At 46.5% G+C, this 15,649-nt stretch overlaps 2 protein-coding genes and 1 long non-coding RNA gene across 5 annotated transcripts; 1 reads left to right on the top strand and 2 right to left on the bottom strand.

The window, feature by feature from the left end:
• Window positions 1-418: 418 nt before the first annotated feature.
• On the bottom strand, window positions 419-14,973 carry LOC117592537. 2 transcript variants are annotated; one of them, XM_034286408.1, is made up of 4 exons: window positions 14,530-14,973; window positions 13,825-14,471; window positions 13,282-13,767; window positions 419-460 (listed from the first exon to the last, which is right to left on the bottom strand). In XM_034286408.1, exons 1-4 carry the CDS (start codon window positions 14,828-14,830, stop codon window positions 434-436), a joined length of 1,461 nt encoding a protein of 486 aa, XP_034142299.1. In that variant the 5' UTR covers window positions 14,831-14,973; the 3' UTR covers window positions 419-433. The 2 variants fall into 2 exon arrangements, with proteins under 2 accessions (XP_034142299.1, XP_034142298.1); XM_034286407.1 differs by lacking the exon at window positions 419-460 and having other exon boundaries at window positions 12,074-13,767; window positions 14,530-14,971.
• LOC117592540 (transposable element Tc3 transposase) lies at window positions 3,683-11,203 on the top strand. 2 transcript variants are annotated; one of them, XM_034286412.1, is made up of 3 exons: window positions 3,683-3,863; window positions 7,821-8,976; window positions 9,088-11,203. In XM_034286412.1, exons 2-3 carry the CDS (start codon window positions 8,612-8,614, stop codon window positions 10,151-10,153), a joined length of 1,431 nt encoding a protein of 476 aa, XP_034142303.1. In that variant the 5' UTR covers window positions 3,683-3,863; window positions 7,821-8,611; the 3' UTR covers window positions 10,154-11,203. The 2 variants fall into 2 exon arrangements, with proteins under 2 accessions (XP_034142303.1, XP_034142302.1); XM_034286411.1 differs by having other exon boundaries at window positions 7,821-11,203.
• LOC117592552 lies at window positions 6,763-7,872 on the bottom strand. Its single transcript, XR_004574553.1, has 2 exons — window positions 7,802-7,872; window positions 6,763-7,005 (listed from the first exon to the last, which is right to left on the bottom strand). It is a non-coding gene; the product is annotated as an uncharacterized LOC117592552 (long non-coding RNA).
• Window positions 14,974-15,649: the final 676 nt, after the last annotated feature.

Raw genomic sequence — 15,649 nt, 5'->3', positions numbered from 1 at the left:
ACTAATGGCTTGGACACTTTCGCACTCTGTGCACTCGCGGATGGATCGGTGCAATTTCGGGACTCACACGGAGGTACCTCCTGGCAGGCCTCTGGTACGGGGACGCGACTAATGAGCGTATCTGTTGCTTAAAATCAAGGGCTTCAGCATTTCACAAACCGAAACCGAAACCGAGAAACACACAGATACAATCGCACTCTTGGGAAAATGCACAGCACCACAACAGAACTGGGCCTATATACTCGCAGCGATGGCAAGGGGAAAGGCCAGTCTGTATGTAGATATATTTATGATTATAACCGGAGACGGAGACGTGGACCGAGATGGCGAATGCGATGCCGATGTCAATGGGAACGGAGCTTGGGACAAGACAGAGTTAAAGCTAGAGAGCCGCCTAGCTGATGAACCACGCTGATGACGAACCGCAAAGCAACTAAACTCTGCCACTGCCCGACGCTCTCTCAGAGGTGAACCCGCTGCGATGTCGATGTGGATGTGGATGTTGGGTCGCTACCTCAGTCTCTGCCTCTGCCTCTGCCTCTGCCTCTGTCGGTATCGATGCATAAGGCCAAAAAGCGAAAAGCTAAAAGCGCACGAGCAAAACCTTTCGCGCAGTCTTGGCCCAGAGCCAGAGCGGCCAGAGAGTGGCAGCTGCTCAGCAAAGCGGAACGAGGCAGAGCCAGAGACAGCGTCGGGAGTCGCTGTTAGAGTCTCAGCTAAAGTCGAAGTCAGAGGCAAGTGGCAGTGGCAGTGGCCAGGCAAAGTCGAGCTCCCAGAGCGGCAAGTTCTTTTGAATCGAATGAAACAAACTTTATTTAATATTCGTTCGTTTCTCTCTCTCTCTCTCTCTTTGACTTGGAGCCCCGCTCTCTAGCCAGATTTAGCGTCTTAGCTTCGAGTCTCACTTTCTGAGGTGGAAAACCTGTTTCCCGTTCCATTTGTTGTGGGAGAGTCGACTTTGCATTTGGTTTGTTTCAATTGGTGGAGACTCCAATGTCGTTCCCCATGTATGTATGTGTGTGTGCACAGATACACACATACATGTGCATGAGCTGTCACCCATACATCCATGGAAACGTATGCAAATATTTTAATGTGCGGAACATCTGGGGGAAAGGGTGTTGGATACAGATATGGCCCAACCAGGGGGTCCGAATGGCAGATATCTTTGATATTTCCATCAAAATTAGGAACCCACTCCCCTCCAAAATAGAGCCATATTTAATTCCCAGCTCACTCTCCACCCACTCTCGCGGGGGTTACGGCCAGGCGATTGGTATCCAGCTGGAGATAAGCTTCTAAATTGCATATTGCAACAACTGCTGGCAGCGGCCCAGCCAAGCCCAAAAGACAAACCTCCCAGAAGACAAGAACGGAGAACGGCCACGCGTTGAGGCCCAATGGCAGCCAGCCCCAATCCCCACCCCAACCCCAACCCCAAGCCCATCCACAGTGCAAACAGAGTTCATAATTAAGCGCCAGAATGCCGGGAAAGCCTCTTGCTTCTTACCTTAGATGCAAAATATTTGTTTATCACATCGCGATAATTGCCGCCGGCGCTCGCTCAGCCTCGGCCTCGGAGTTGCAGTCAGAGTCGTGGCTCCGCGCCGATTTATGCGCAGAGGGGCCAAGCCAAGAGGCAACAGGCCAGGCCAAGACAGGCCACGCCGAGCCGGCCAGACCAAAGACGAGCGAAAAGGCCAAAAGCGGAGGGGAGAAACCAAACGCAAGCGTGTGCCGACCGCCTTCGAGACCACTAAAGACCGAAAAAAAAGCTGAGAGGATGAGCACTGAAGATGAGGACTGAGAATGAGGATCAAAGCGTGCCTCTGTGGTGGGTACAAGTTTATTGGCGTGGAATGGCGTGGCGTATGTGCAAATAGCCGCAGTTGGAGCTGATTGCCGAGATCTGTGCCTGGTCCAAGAATCGAGCATCGAGCATCGAGCTTCGACTGCTCCAAAAATGTGGGCGTGTGACACTTGAGCTGCTATCGCCAGAGAATCTCTCAGCAAAAGGAGAAAAACAAAACAAATTATTGATAAGCAGATCGCTGGTGCACTGCCAGAAACGATGTTTCGAAACCAGTTATTCCGTTCACGATCATTAAGGAAGGTTTCTCCCAGTGCATGCTGCTCGCCCAGGTAGGTGCAGTTCGACTTCCCTTATCGCAGATGAAGCCCGGCACACGTTGGGTCCGGGGCCCGGGCTGAATGAAGCACACATTGATGGCTTTCCGGCTGTCCTGTCCTGTCTGCTGGGTCTCGGCTCAACGCCTTTACCATTTTGTTATGTAAGGTGCCGTTGCCGTTTCTGTTGTTGTTGTATTTGTGTGTGTTTTTTTAATACTTGCAACAGCAACTGCGGTAGGTACGACGTACTCGGGTATTGTAGTTCATCAAAAGGGAGTTATTGTGCAGAATACGAACTTTAAAGTGTGTCTTTTTATGGTATAATCCATTTGGGATTGAATTTATTCCAAAAAGAAAAACCATCAGGAAATATTTACAATTTAGAAACTACAAGATTTTGAGTTTGAAATTCACGCGGTAATCAGTGCTGCCAGATCAGCGACTTTAGCGTTTTACGTTTTACAGCACTGCCATCACAAGTATCGAAAAGTAGTTTGTAGGTTCTTGGGCATGTTTTTGAAAATCCCATCTCCCGTCTATTTAACAACTGTGTTTAAGCGCTGAAAATCCTAACCAGCTGGTAATGTTCAATGGAACAACCAAATCAAGATAGCTGTTTTTGTTTTCGTCATATTTACGCTACATATTTAAATTTTAAAATGCCAATATATTATTAAGGTATCTTTTCGAGGGTAATGCGGTATATTTGATGAATATGTGTGCGGTCACACTGATCCATGAAGCTGCAAAATCATCGACGTTTTAAAACATCGAACATTTTTAAAACAGAACAATTAAACTAGAAATTGTGGTAACCAAAACTTAGGAATAGCTAGCCATTCCTGTGGAGAATCGAGTGATATATTGGATATATTTCTAATTATAGCGCTGAGAATCCAAACCAGCTAGTAATATCAACTAGAACATAAACATCGACGGGTCGATCGGGTCTCACGGTATATTGTATCGATAATTCCGCGGTCACACTGGCACTGGTGTCGATTGTCACTGTAGGGTTGTCAAGTTTTTAAAAAATATCATATCGGTGATATATTTTTCTTGGAAAAAAAATATATTTGATATATTTTTGCTTGAATATATTTGCTATAATTCATTTCCATGCGCATCGGAAATAAATAGCTACCATAAAGCTTTTCTTGTGTTTATCGCAGCAATCTTGGAGCAAAATTCGGTGGCTCTCGCTATTATAGTCTCTGAGCCAGACTGGCAGACGGATAGACAGACATGGCCATACCGACTCGGTTAATGATGCTGATCAATGCTACTAACAACGGAATATATATTCTTTATGGGGTCGGAAACATTTTCTTCTGTGCGTTACATACATCCACTTTTGTGCACAAATACAATATACCCTATATATTTATTCATATTATTATTTACATTTAGATTGAAATATCAAAAAATATCGCAAAAACATATCAATATATTGATATTTTGAGAAAAAAAAATCACGATATAAATATATATTTTTTTAAAATTAATATCGATATATTGATACTTTCATATATAATTTGACTACCCTATGTCACTGATGCCGATTCATCGTCGTGCGACCATCGCATTTAAAAAAAAGAAAATTACTAAAAATCCTAATGCTTAATGTACGGATAGATAAGTCAGTGAATTGATAGAAAAACTCAAAATATTACACGTTCCAGGCAGTGTACGCGTGTGCAAATTTACAAAATATCCAAATTTCGAGCGAAAAGGTAAATGTGAAATGGGCGTGCTGAGGGAGCAGCAGCAGCAGTAAAGAAAATGGCGTAATCACGCACTCAAACCCAAAAGCAAACCAACAAACACAACGTTAACGGAATAAACGATACCCAATCAGCAAGTCAGCAATAATTTTAATAAAAAACGCCAAATAGAGGAAAAAATATTATACAGTGAAAAATTGTGAGGAAAGCAGCGTAAGCAAAGCTTTTTATTGTGCAGCCATATTTGTTCCGTGAAAAAAAAGAAAATGATGCATATAAACGTACATACTCGCATATATACATATGTACGTATAAAGAATTAACTGAAAAAAGAAGCACTTCGTATCAGATCGTCCCGTTGTTCGCAAACACAAGCAGTTTTCAACGCGATTCGATTCTCGTTCAACGTACGTTGATATATAAGTACATACATACCTGCATATATATATGTGCGCGCGTGTGTAGATTTGTATGTACACATGTACTTTCAATATCGCGATGGCATCACAAAAACACGACGCGCACAAACACACGCACGCATGTTCGGACATAGAGACAATATTGTATGTATGTATATGCTTGGTTCGACTGGTTGTGTTGTTGTAAATAGCCGTGAGCGAGCAGAGCCAGCACATAAGGGCTGGCTCAATTTATAAATATAAAAAAGCATGTGGCTGCGCAGCGGCTGAGCAGCTAGCGTCGTTGTCCGCAGAGCGCAAGGGATTTTATTACGTCGAGCGTTTCGTTCGTTCGGTCGTTGGGTTCGTTTTATATTTTTGGATATTTACACATGTTCATGCATGTCTGCATCTCTCCATTCCATACCCATATGCATCTCTCTCTCACTCTCTGCGTGTGAGAGCAGCTAACAGGCTCCTTGAATGCAACGTAACGGGAAACTGGCGAGTGCAATGCGAGACGCGACAACGTGAAAGGGTATAGCCATGGAAACGGTAGGGGCTATGGGGCATGTGGGGACTGCAGAGAGTGCAGCCACAACCGTATTGGATCCCCCACCCGCAAAGCATAGTCCACTGTGAAATATTCCACGAAATACTTCCATTTGGTCATAGGGCTTGCCAGCAACACCAACACACAATACATACATACATAGCACATACAGTGCGGTTCATGAAAATAGTGCTGCCAAATAAAATGTGCTTAAAATGACCGTTGTTGAAAGGATACGTGTTAAATTGAAATCCAGTGAAAGCGTTACCTTAAAAAAATGTGAGCCCATATGGTACCTGATATTCCTAGTAAACCGCACTTAATGCCGAATGTGAATCACGTTTAAATGAAAATGTGCTAACGTCACAGCAAATACAGTTCCTCGAACATGAGTCAATTGCTTAAAACTTGATTAGTCATTGTTTTACAGATGTCCAACTTAATTAAGAAACTTAACAAGGGCATGCTTTGCCAATTGATTAGATTGTCGCCGTTGTCTTCGTTTTTTTCGAGAATCCATGAAAGGGAATTCTAGTGTAATGGGCCAATACTCTCTCCCGACAGATATCTTTAAAGCTTGCGTCTAAACACGGACATTTCATCAATAAGAGAAAGCTTTGTTCGACTCTACAAACTTCAATGGTAACAAAATCCTCCTTAAGAGCTTTAAAACCAACAGATCGAAATTGTACTACCCTATGTAAGAGTGTAGACACTTTTTCGAACCAAAACTTGTATGCCTACAGCGTTTCCAAGGGCTCTGCTCTCCTACAAATTGCTTGATACCAGCATCAGCGACAGCGTCGGCAGCGGAATATGTAGTTTCACCCAAGTACAACCAGTTTTTGGCGTTCATTTACAAACGCAAGGCCAAAGTTCACACAAAACAAAGGTTCTCGTGCCATTTGAGCTTGCTTTGCTGCCTTCTGCGGTATCTTATCACGAGTGTGTATGTGTGTGTGTGTGAGTGTACACTCGCTAAACTATCAATCAGTGCTCCGTACGTATCTACAACTTCTTATAATTGCGCATAAGAATGCACTGGCGGAATTTAATCGACATGGAAAATGAGCGGAGAATGATATCGATTGTGGGCCAGCTGTTAATCCGTAGAAAGCTACAATAATAAGTGTGGATCAAAGTAGTTACCAGATCAAATGATACGTGGAAATCGAGTTGGACCATAGCTCAAGAAACTGATTTAATTATTCATCGATAAGGGATCTGGCATTTGTGTGGAGCCAACTGATAAAAGCGTTTCAATGTGACTAGAACTCCCAAGGGCAGATCTGATTTGAAAGTTACGTCTACAATCCTCCAAATTGATACATACAGTGCACATTGACTAGGGGAATAACTTTGAGTCCACTTGCAAAATCATTTCGTGAAAATCTTGGCATAAAACATCACTTCATCTCTTACACATTTGAGAAACATTGCCCAAGCAGTCGGCTGTTCGACTCATCGTAGGTCTTCCCACGTTGAACTTTCGACCCGTTGACCAGCGACCCGAGACACCAGTGTAACTTTGGCCCCAGCTGCACCTACTGCGATAGCACAGCTGCAGTGCCTTCTATCAAGAAACGGCGACCCGAAACGACCGACAATGCAGTAGTCCGAGTCCTTCAGTTGACATCCGCACAGCAACCCCAAACATACAGAGAGCCACACATATACACGACGTAGATGAAGTGAAACGGATACAATGCCCTGCGGCAGCCGTCGAGGCGGCATCGCCAGCTTTCTTCCCTTGCTTTAATCGAAAAACAGGATTTTCATCCCCGTCGAGAGCAGACTTTAGTTTTAATTTCATTATAACTGAGAAATCGCAGTAGGAATGCTCTGGCAAGAAACATGCGTATTAAATTTACCATTTCCCAAAAAACATAAAGAGCAAGAGAGGGAGGTAGAGGCAGAGAGAGAGCGAGAAAGAGAGTGGACGAGGGAAACCAGCTTGTAACTGGGAAAACTATTTTATTGAAATGAAATTTATTATGCGATTAGGCGATTAGTTAGATAGGTGCCGCCGCCCTTTCCCGGGATTACTAGGTGGAGCATGTGCGTGCGAGTGGCCAGCGAAACGTTGTCGTCATCGCCCCATAGTCATACTCGTCGCATTTTTCGAGTCAGATGATAAAGGCAAATACACACACGTACTAAATAATCCGGGGATGGGGCCGCAACGTTATCGCGGCGCCCTCTGAAATAGAAAAAGAAAACAAATGAAAATAACAGCAAAACTTATTTTTGGATTTCCAATCGAAAACAAATCCCAGGAATATACATTTTTGGAGCCGAGACTGTAGGATTAAAGTAATTTCACTGCAGGTCTGCAACACCTGCTCTCTTGCATTCGCTCTCTCTCCCTCTGTCTGTCCGTCTATAGGGCGCTCTCTCTTGTGCTGTACTTTTGACCCTCCAACCACTTGTTTCGATTTTCGCAAGAAATGAGACCACACCAAACTGAAAAGGAGCAGACACAACAAAAACGAAAAGAAGAACGAAAAATAAAAAACAAAAGGTAAACAGAGACGCGAAGAAGAGATATAGGCGGACGGGACGGAGTTGATACTGCTTAAAATTTCCAAAATAATAAAATTGCAAACCAAAAACTGCACTTGCGTGTAAGTGTGTGTGTGTGCTCTCATTTCGTGTTAAAAGAGAATATACAAAAGGCACCGACATACAGGCGGTGAGAAAAGGACAAGCAGACATGTAGAAAGACGGATAGGCCACAGGGCGACCTTTTATTTACTTTCTGCTAAAGAATCGAGGGACGAGACCCGAGACCTGAAATCTGAGCATTTTTAACAGATGTTCCGAACATTTTGGTTTCTTGATTTCACCAGCCAAAAAATTATTGAATACATGTTTTCGGCTGCATCTGTGTGAATGTGCAAGTACACACACATACAGGCATACATGCACAGTATGTATACAGCATATATACAAGCACATACAATGCAAAGTGTGAAACAAGACTCTTTTTCACATACCTGCTTTACTTTATTCCAGGTAACGTCGACGACAACGGAATAACTAAGAGCAGCAGCGGCAGCACGAAGCGAGCAGCAGAGCACGCAGAATAAAGAAACAAGGAAACATTTGCACAGCAATCCGAGCAACTGCAGCAGCAGCAGCCAGGCCAGGCCAGGCAGGCAGGCAACGACAAGAAAAACCACTTCAACAAAAGAGGATAACATATTGGAAGTGCTCACACACACACACACCCATACAGCTCACTCAACACACACATGAGTGGAAAGAGAGACGAAGCATTGTACGTGCTCGGTTGACGGTGGGAAAGTAAACCGACATCTTTTTACGAGCAGAGAGTTTTGCAATCAGAAGAAGACAGCAAGCAGCCCCAGAGAGTGTTCGTTCACAGTTGATCGGGCCAGCCCTTTGATAACGCACGGAGGCACAGAAAGAGAGCGAGAGAGAGAGAGAGAACAAACCTCTCACAGTGAGATCGGAGACGGGACAGGTTGCTGCCCAACACCAAAACCAAAAACTCGAACACGCACAACGCATTTGGAAATCAAGCCAGGCCTAACGGAAAGTGCGTGAGCGTTTATGCGTGCGTAATCAAAGCTCCAAAAAGTGTGAGAGACCCCCATTCGGTCCCAGCCAAACTGCATTTGCCCAGCGTTGCCACATAGCCAGTACGCGTGGGGGCGTAAAACCAGTGTTGGATAGCACTAAGCAAGACACCAGGAAAGGAATAAATCCATGAGCAAACAAACGTAAACTCAACTGAAACTCAGCGAATTGAATCGTTATCCTTATCATCAAACAGACTCCAAATGAAAACGATCGTGCTCAGTCCGGACGATCTACAGAACTTTAACAAGTTCATCTATGACCCAAAGTCAGCGGCCCAGCTGGCCGCCAGTGCGGGAGCGATTGGAGCAGCGGCGGCGGCGGCAGCAGCCGTGCACGGTCAGCAGCCGGGGGGAGCGAACACCACCACAGTGCAGCTAGTAGCCGGCGGTGGCGGCCTAGGCAACTCCACAGTCGTTCAAGTCCCTACCAGCACAGCACAGCAGACCAGTGCCAATAACCTAATGGCACTGCACTACTATCTGAAGCATCCGGGAATACAGCAGATGCCCAGCGCCACCTCGGTCCAGCATCAGATCCAACACCAGCATCAGCACCAGCAGCAGCTTTTGGCCCAGTCGCAGACACAACTAAAGCAGCTGCAGTTGAAACAGCCCACAATCCACCAGCACCAGCAACACATCAGCTACCACCATCCGTACTACCAACAGACGCAGCCCCAGCTGCAGCCGCAGACACAGATGAGCCACAGCAATCCGCACGCACCTCTGAAGAGCCAGCAACCGCCACAGACACATCTGCCCGTGCACGCACTGAACCAGAACTCGAACTTCTCCGCGGCCAGCTCCAGTACGGGTGGAACAGCCTCCAGTCATGCGCCTACACAGCAGTCGAACGGCTCCAGTGTATCACCCACCATCATCCAAAGGGTCGCGGCAGTGGGCGGACCAAACAGCAGTAACATTGCAGCCGCTGCCAACGCTCTACTACGAGCCACGGCCGCCGGCAATGCCAACACGTCGTCCTCGTCATCGAGCTCCTCCTCCTCTTCCTCGTCGGCGTCGTCGAGCTCCTCGTCAGCCTCTTCCTCCAGCTCAACGAACTGCGCCAAGAAGCTGAAAACAGAGCCCTCACTCTCCCAGTACAATCAGACGGAGCGCCTCAACTTCGCCAACACGTACATCGTGTGGAGCGAGGAGCACTGGCGACGGGTGGTTTTCCACGACGAGCGACGCTTTAACCTGGACGGACCCGACGGCTTCTCCTACTACTTTCACGACTTGAGGAACTACGAGCGCACTCTGTCGCAGCGGCCGCGAGGCAACTCTGTCTACATCTACCTGATGATCTGTGTGGGTGGAGCCCTCCATCTGGAGGTCTCGTCGGCCAAGCTGCGTCCCGAGTCCTGCATCGAGATCGTTATGCGTGAGCGACCCAATATCATCAGCAAACTGGGTGGCGGCACAGAGTTTGTTCTGCAGGATCACAACTGGATTCATTACGCACTGCCCACGGCCCAGGACCTGCTCAATGCCGAGGGTCTGAAGACCCAGAAGTGGCCGACCATTGCGCACGACCTCAACATTATGGAAAACATCTGGGGCTGGCTCATCCGAGAGGTGTTCGACGGCGGGCGAAAATTCTCGCGCAAGGACGACTTGATATTCCGCATCAAGGAGGCGTGGTCCCGCCTGCCGCTCGATCTGATCACCAATCTGTACAGCACCCTGCCGGAGCGCATCACGGAGTTGTACTACACACAAGGCGTCTACACGAATTGTTGACAACCGACAGAGCAATGTGGACGTGGACGTGGACGTGGATGTGGTGGTCTGTTGACACCCAGCTCAGGGCACTCCCAACGGCCCAGCTTCACCGGAGTGGGAGCGGGAGTGCAGACGGATTCGATTGTAGGACTGCGTCCGTCTAAGGCGAACTTTCAAGACCTGATCCTGCTGCCGATGCCAGCACGCCATCCCGCTTGGTTAAAAAAATCAATACAGAAGAAGGAAATCTTTATACAATTCAACTTAACTTTTTGTGTATAGCTTTAAGATGTGTGCAACGGAGCAGCAGACCGTACCGGACGGACCGACCGACGGACGGACCTAAGGGAACGGAACAGAGAGACGCCTGGTTTAAGGTTATACAGTTCTTTAGTTATTTTAAGGAAAAACAAAACGGAAAGAAGTGGAAAAGCATGCAAGAGAGAAAAAACAATCGAGCGCTAGGATTGGGCACGCCATGTGTGTGTGGTGACACTGGCAGACACACGAAAAGTGTTGCCATATCGCTTTGTAATTAGTGTTTTTATTCCTCCCTTTCCCCGCATCCCGCCACATACACACACCGCCAACACCAACCCCCCGTAATGTGTAAGGCTTAATTTTAGTTGTCGTTTGCCTCCCTTCTACCCAAGCCTAGCCCCCGCATCCCCTACCCCCCTTTAAATATACGTATCTAGATTAAACATATACATAAATAATTATTAGTTGCAAAACAAATTTATTTGAACTTAACTCCTTTTGTTGATTGTTTTTAGTTATGCAAGCGAGAGAGAGATGAGTGGAAGTATAGAAGAAAAAGACGCATGAAGAGCGCAGGGGAAATTTATGCAAGCAAGATGAAAATGAATAAAATAAAATAAAACTTGTAACTAAAGTATTATTGTAAGGCATAGTTTTTGTTGTAGCAAAATACGGAAAAGAACTCACGTAAATCTATACAGACAGACACACACATACACACAACACACATGAATAAACACACGCAAGAATCCTATCATGTAAAATGTTTACGAACAGAAATTATAAATAAACTAATTATCAATGTAATTAATACACATTAAACGAAAGAATAACAAAACGAAACAAAACAAAGCAAAAGCAACTTAGTGTTAATTTAAGATCAAAATAACTAACTGAAGAGTATAGACAGACAACTAGAAATCGATAGAAATCATGATGAAAATTCATCCCCAATCCGAACCGAACCCAGCCCACTCCACTCCTACCCTAACCGCCAGCCCCCCCAATAGACTCAAAAGAACCCATAGAACTCGAACAAATTTCCTAGTGATGGATGGGTGGGCGAAGCACTTTATTTGCCATGATAAAGGGCAGCTACTGGCGAGTAGCTCCATGCTAAACCCATTCTTAGCAATACAATGAATGAACTGAACAAAATGGAAGCAACTTAATCTATGAAAGTATCCTTGAAATAAATACACACAGATACATGCATATATGGATATGAAAAACTTATCTCTCAATTTGTAATTTGTCAGATACGATATGTGAATGTGATTCCTCTCTTGTTTCGCTTTGTGCAATGAACTACTCTGGAAAGGGGCAACCCAAACAAAACTTTATACATGCATATACATACACACGTACAGTTACAAATGCACATGCAAGCGAGCAACCAGGAAGATCAACAAAAGTGGAATTATTACGATTAAATAATAAAACACACGAGAAATGCAATTACCAATAAAAACTACCAGCAAAATACGTAACAAAATCAAAAAATACAATAAGCTTTTATTCCTTGCAGTTCTACTGGATATGGACAATCGATAGATGGGCAGTTTTTAAATGTAAAAGGCTTTATTCCAAATTCGTGTGCGTTATAAAATTGGCTTTCTGTATACATATATAAAACATTTCAATGTGTAAATATTCTGTGTAAAATGTATGCTCGTATTTGGTCTATTGGCACGGCAAAAGAGTTTGTGGAGTTTGTAAATATCGTTGCATTGAAATCTATTCTAGGCACTTTGAGTCTGTTGCATTCAGCCAGATATTCATATTGGGGTTACATTATTAGATACTTTGTGCAGTCACATTAAAATACTGTCAAGTGGTTCCCCGTTCGGAGTTCACGGAATGCGGCTGCGTACACAGGTGGGACTGCAAAAGGGCAAGTCCTGCTTGACACAGAAGCGGCCGCCGATGAGCGACTTTGAGCACTGGACACCAGCGCAGACAAAGCACTGACCATGCCAGTGGATGTCGCCCCAGGCCACACCCTGGTCCGCTGGACCGATGGGTTGCTGACATTGCCTACAATTGACGGCAAAGAACTTGTCGTAGCACTGCAGACACAGCGGCATGTTCGACTTCTCGTCGGGAATGTATTGCTGTCCGGCCAGCGGCTCGTCGCACTGATAGCAGCAAAAGTGTTTGATGTGGTACGTGGCGCTCTCGGCAGCTGTATACTCCTTGGTGAAGATCAGCTCGTCGCATGCCTTGCAGCGTGGTATCTTCAGCTTGATGGCCAAGTCGCGGCCACAGTACACCTGTCCCTGGTGGAAGAAGTAAACCAAATCGGCCAGCAGCTCGCGACAAGTGTGGCACTTAAAGCAGCCGGGATGCCAGGCAATCTCCTTGCCGGCACGTTCCGCCTTGACGGCCACCTCGCCGAAGTCAATGGGCTGGTTGCAATCGCCGCAGTTGATGCTCGGAACGGGCTCACCTCTGGCCGATGGCTCGTTGCCCTGGAGGCGCAGCTGCTGGAACTGCTCCGGCATGCCCGCACAATTGGGATACATGTTCATGTCCTCGATGCCTGGAATGGTGGTGAATTTGCCCTGGCCGGGGGTAAGATCTTCGCTACCATAGCCTGGGGTCGATGGCTTCGAATGGAAGCCGGAATCGTTGCTCTGGGAGGTGGGCAAGTTCCCGTAGGGCTTTGCATAGGCAATGTCTCGACTGGCGTTTGCCATGTCATGGAACACTTTGTCAATGTCCTCTAGGAGCTGGTCGTCGTTCAGCAGCCAGTCGTGCACCTGCTTGATGGGCTGTAGCAGCTGGCACTTGTCGTGTTCGATTCCCTTGTCCTGGAGGCTGCGGAAGAGTCGATCGTAGTACGGACCATTGGCCACAGCCGAGTGGAGCATGTGCCTATCTACTCCGACTTCCTGCAGCTGCCCCTTGGTTGTGGGCGACAGTCCGTGCAACTGGCTGAGGCTCTCCACGGCAGCTGGTGAGCAGGCAATGACTACGGGCGGAGGAGGGCGTCCAGCGCGAACTTCCATTAGTGCCTGCTTCAGCGGCTCCGCCTGTATGATTTGGGCAAAGACGGGATCACGCTCATAGTCAATGTTGGCAGGCAGACCGCAGTCATAGACAATGGTCGAGACGCCGCCGAACTTAACACGTCGCATGGGCGTGTCCTGTCGCATTTGTGCACCGAATCTCGCCTGCACCGGATTCTTGAGCGGCAGCGGAGAGTTGAACGGAGTAGCTGGAGAGGATTTGAGTGGCGTTACCGCTGTCATGGGCTGCGGACAGATGGTGCTGATCTCTGCCCTGAACTGAGGATTGTTCACGTACTCCTTCCGGAACTCGGCTATGGGTCCGAGCTTGGGATCCCTGGAAATGTTCAGGTTCTTGTCCTAAATAGGAAAATCATTTAAATAATTCATTTAACATCAAATTCCAACTATTCTTACCTGGAGTATTCCCAGCACCTTGTCATAGATGACGCCATGGGTGACGAGACTTTGCAGCGCTGGCTTGCTGATTCCCAGCAGCTTTTCCTTGGTGCGGGCCTGCAAGGCGCCGTCTTCCTCAAACTGAGTTATTGAGTCGGTCAACGGCTCCGAGAAGGCCACAAGCAGCTTGGGCTGGGCATTCACCTGGCTGGACAAGGCATCGCTCACCTTCGGATTGGACAGCAGCTCTGTCAGTGTGGCATCAGCCACGGGCGAGAGGCCCAAATACTGCCAGGTCTTGTTCGCTGCTTCCGAGTGGATTGGTAGGGGATTGGCCACATGCTCAACATGGCCATGTGTCAAGCGGTTGCCAACGCGCACAACAATTCCCTGCCCCACGCACTGCTCGCGCAACTTTTGCACATACTGCTGCAGCTGGCGGGCCTCTGTTTCGGACAAGCCATCGCACAGCGCAGCATCCAGGTCGTGCGGAGGCACTTGGAACTCCAATTGCTGCTTGCGCCTGTGTGCCGCATCGCTGCCAGCCACGGGTATCTGGGCAGGACCCAACTTCTCCATGTAGTCAGTGACCACATCGGGTGCCGCGTTCGGGGGCACCCACTCCAGTTGCACAGGCTGGCTGGCAAGGGCCTTGATTTTGATATCTAAATGGGAGTACTGTTCGTGATGAATTGTTCGCTTTGTTTCCCATCAACCACTTACATGCTGGCTTGGCCCTTATCTGCCCGAGAATCTCGAACTGCGCCCAGCCGGTGGCGTCATCATCCGTGCACATATGTTGATTCTTGCGACACTTGCAGTTGCGGCAGACCTTCCGCCAGAAGTGCAGATCCAGGCCGGGGCACTTGTCCTTGCACTCGGTGCAGGGAGCGCCCGCCCCACTCTCGTGTCCCAGCTTCGAGCGGTTCAGTGTAACCATTTCGCGTCGGTTTTCCAGCTTCGACAGCCATTCCGGTGCTGTGGGAGTTTCCACGCAGGAGTTGGTGCTCTTAGAATCGGACATGTTTGGGCAATCTGTTTAGCGGATTGACTGGCCGGTGACTCATATCCTGGAAACAGCCGGCACCCTCAAATTTCAGTTGAATTCTTTGTTGTTAATTTTACTTTTTTCGTGCAATTTCCTAACAATCAGAGTGACCGCGGGTTAATGGATACAATATACCACACGACCTTCAAAGACATACAAAAGTATTCCGTTAATATACGGTATATCCCATTTCATTTTACCCGATTTTGATTTCCCGCTTAATATTACCAGCTAGTTAAGATTCTCAGCGCTTATACTATAATTTTGTCCGATTTATCAAACATTTCCTCCTTTATAATAATGTTTCCAAACTAAATTTTAAACTAAAAGGTCAACCAAAAAAAATAGCATAAAACGTTGAGCGAATGGGCATGGAACGTTAAGTAATTTGACAACTTGTTGATTGTCAACCAATTGTTGGATATGTTATTTTTTTTGTATACATTCTTTTTGTCAATTAAATTAAAATTTTGCTTACCAAGCTGCTTGTAAAAATTAATAATGACTTTATCTTATATACATATCGATGTAGATATACTCTCGGTATCTATATCCTGCAATATTTCGCTGAGATGGATATCCAACTCATATTGACTTGTTTGCTCTGGTTGGAGCCTGAGATATCCAACATTTCCAATAGGAAAAACGGCACCAACGGAAACGAAAGGGAGAATGCACCATTTCAAGACCCGGGTTTGAGCGGATTTATTAACACTCACTGCACTCTCACTTTGTTTAATAAATGGGGCTGAAGTGGGTTGAGTTCGTTTTATCCTCTGTATATTTATGGTATTT

Source organism: Drosophila guanche, unplaced genomic scaffold, assembly GCF_900245975.1.
Source record: "Drosophila guanche unplaced genomic scaffold, DGUA_6, whole genome shotgun sequence".
NCBI classification, from domain to species: Eukaryota; Metazoa; Arthropoda; class Insecta; order Diptera; family Drosophilidae; genus Drosophila; species Drosophila guanche.
This window is presented reverse-complemented; position numbering and strand designations above follow the sequence as displayed.

What these genes read in the sequence shown, in the direction of transcription:
- LOC117592540 (XM_034286411.1), top strand. Translation starts at nt 8,612, where the DNA reads ATGAAAACGATCGTGCTCAGTCCGGACGATCTACAGAACTTTAACAAG.
- LOC117592537 (XM_034286407.1), bottom strand. Translation starts at nt 14,830, where the DNA reads ATGTCCGATTCTAAGAGCACCAACTCCTGCGTGGAAACTCCCACAGCA. An exon ending in GATAAGGGCCAAGCCAGCAT is followed by an intron (nt 14,472 to 14,529) that starts GTAAGTGGTTGA and finishes ACTCCCATTTAG; the next exon opens with ATATCAAAATCAAGGCCCTT. An exon ending in AGGTGCTGGGAATACTCCAG is followed by an intron (nt 13,768 to 13,824) that starts GTAAGAATAGTT and finishes TTTCCTATTTAG; the next exon opens with GACAAGAACCTGAACATTTC.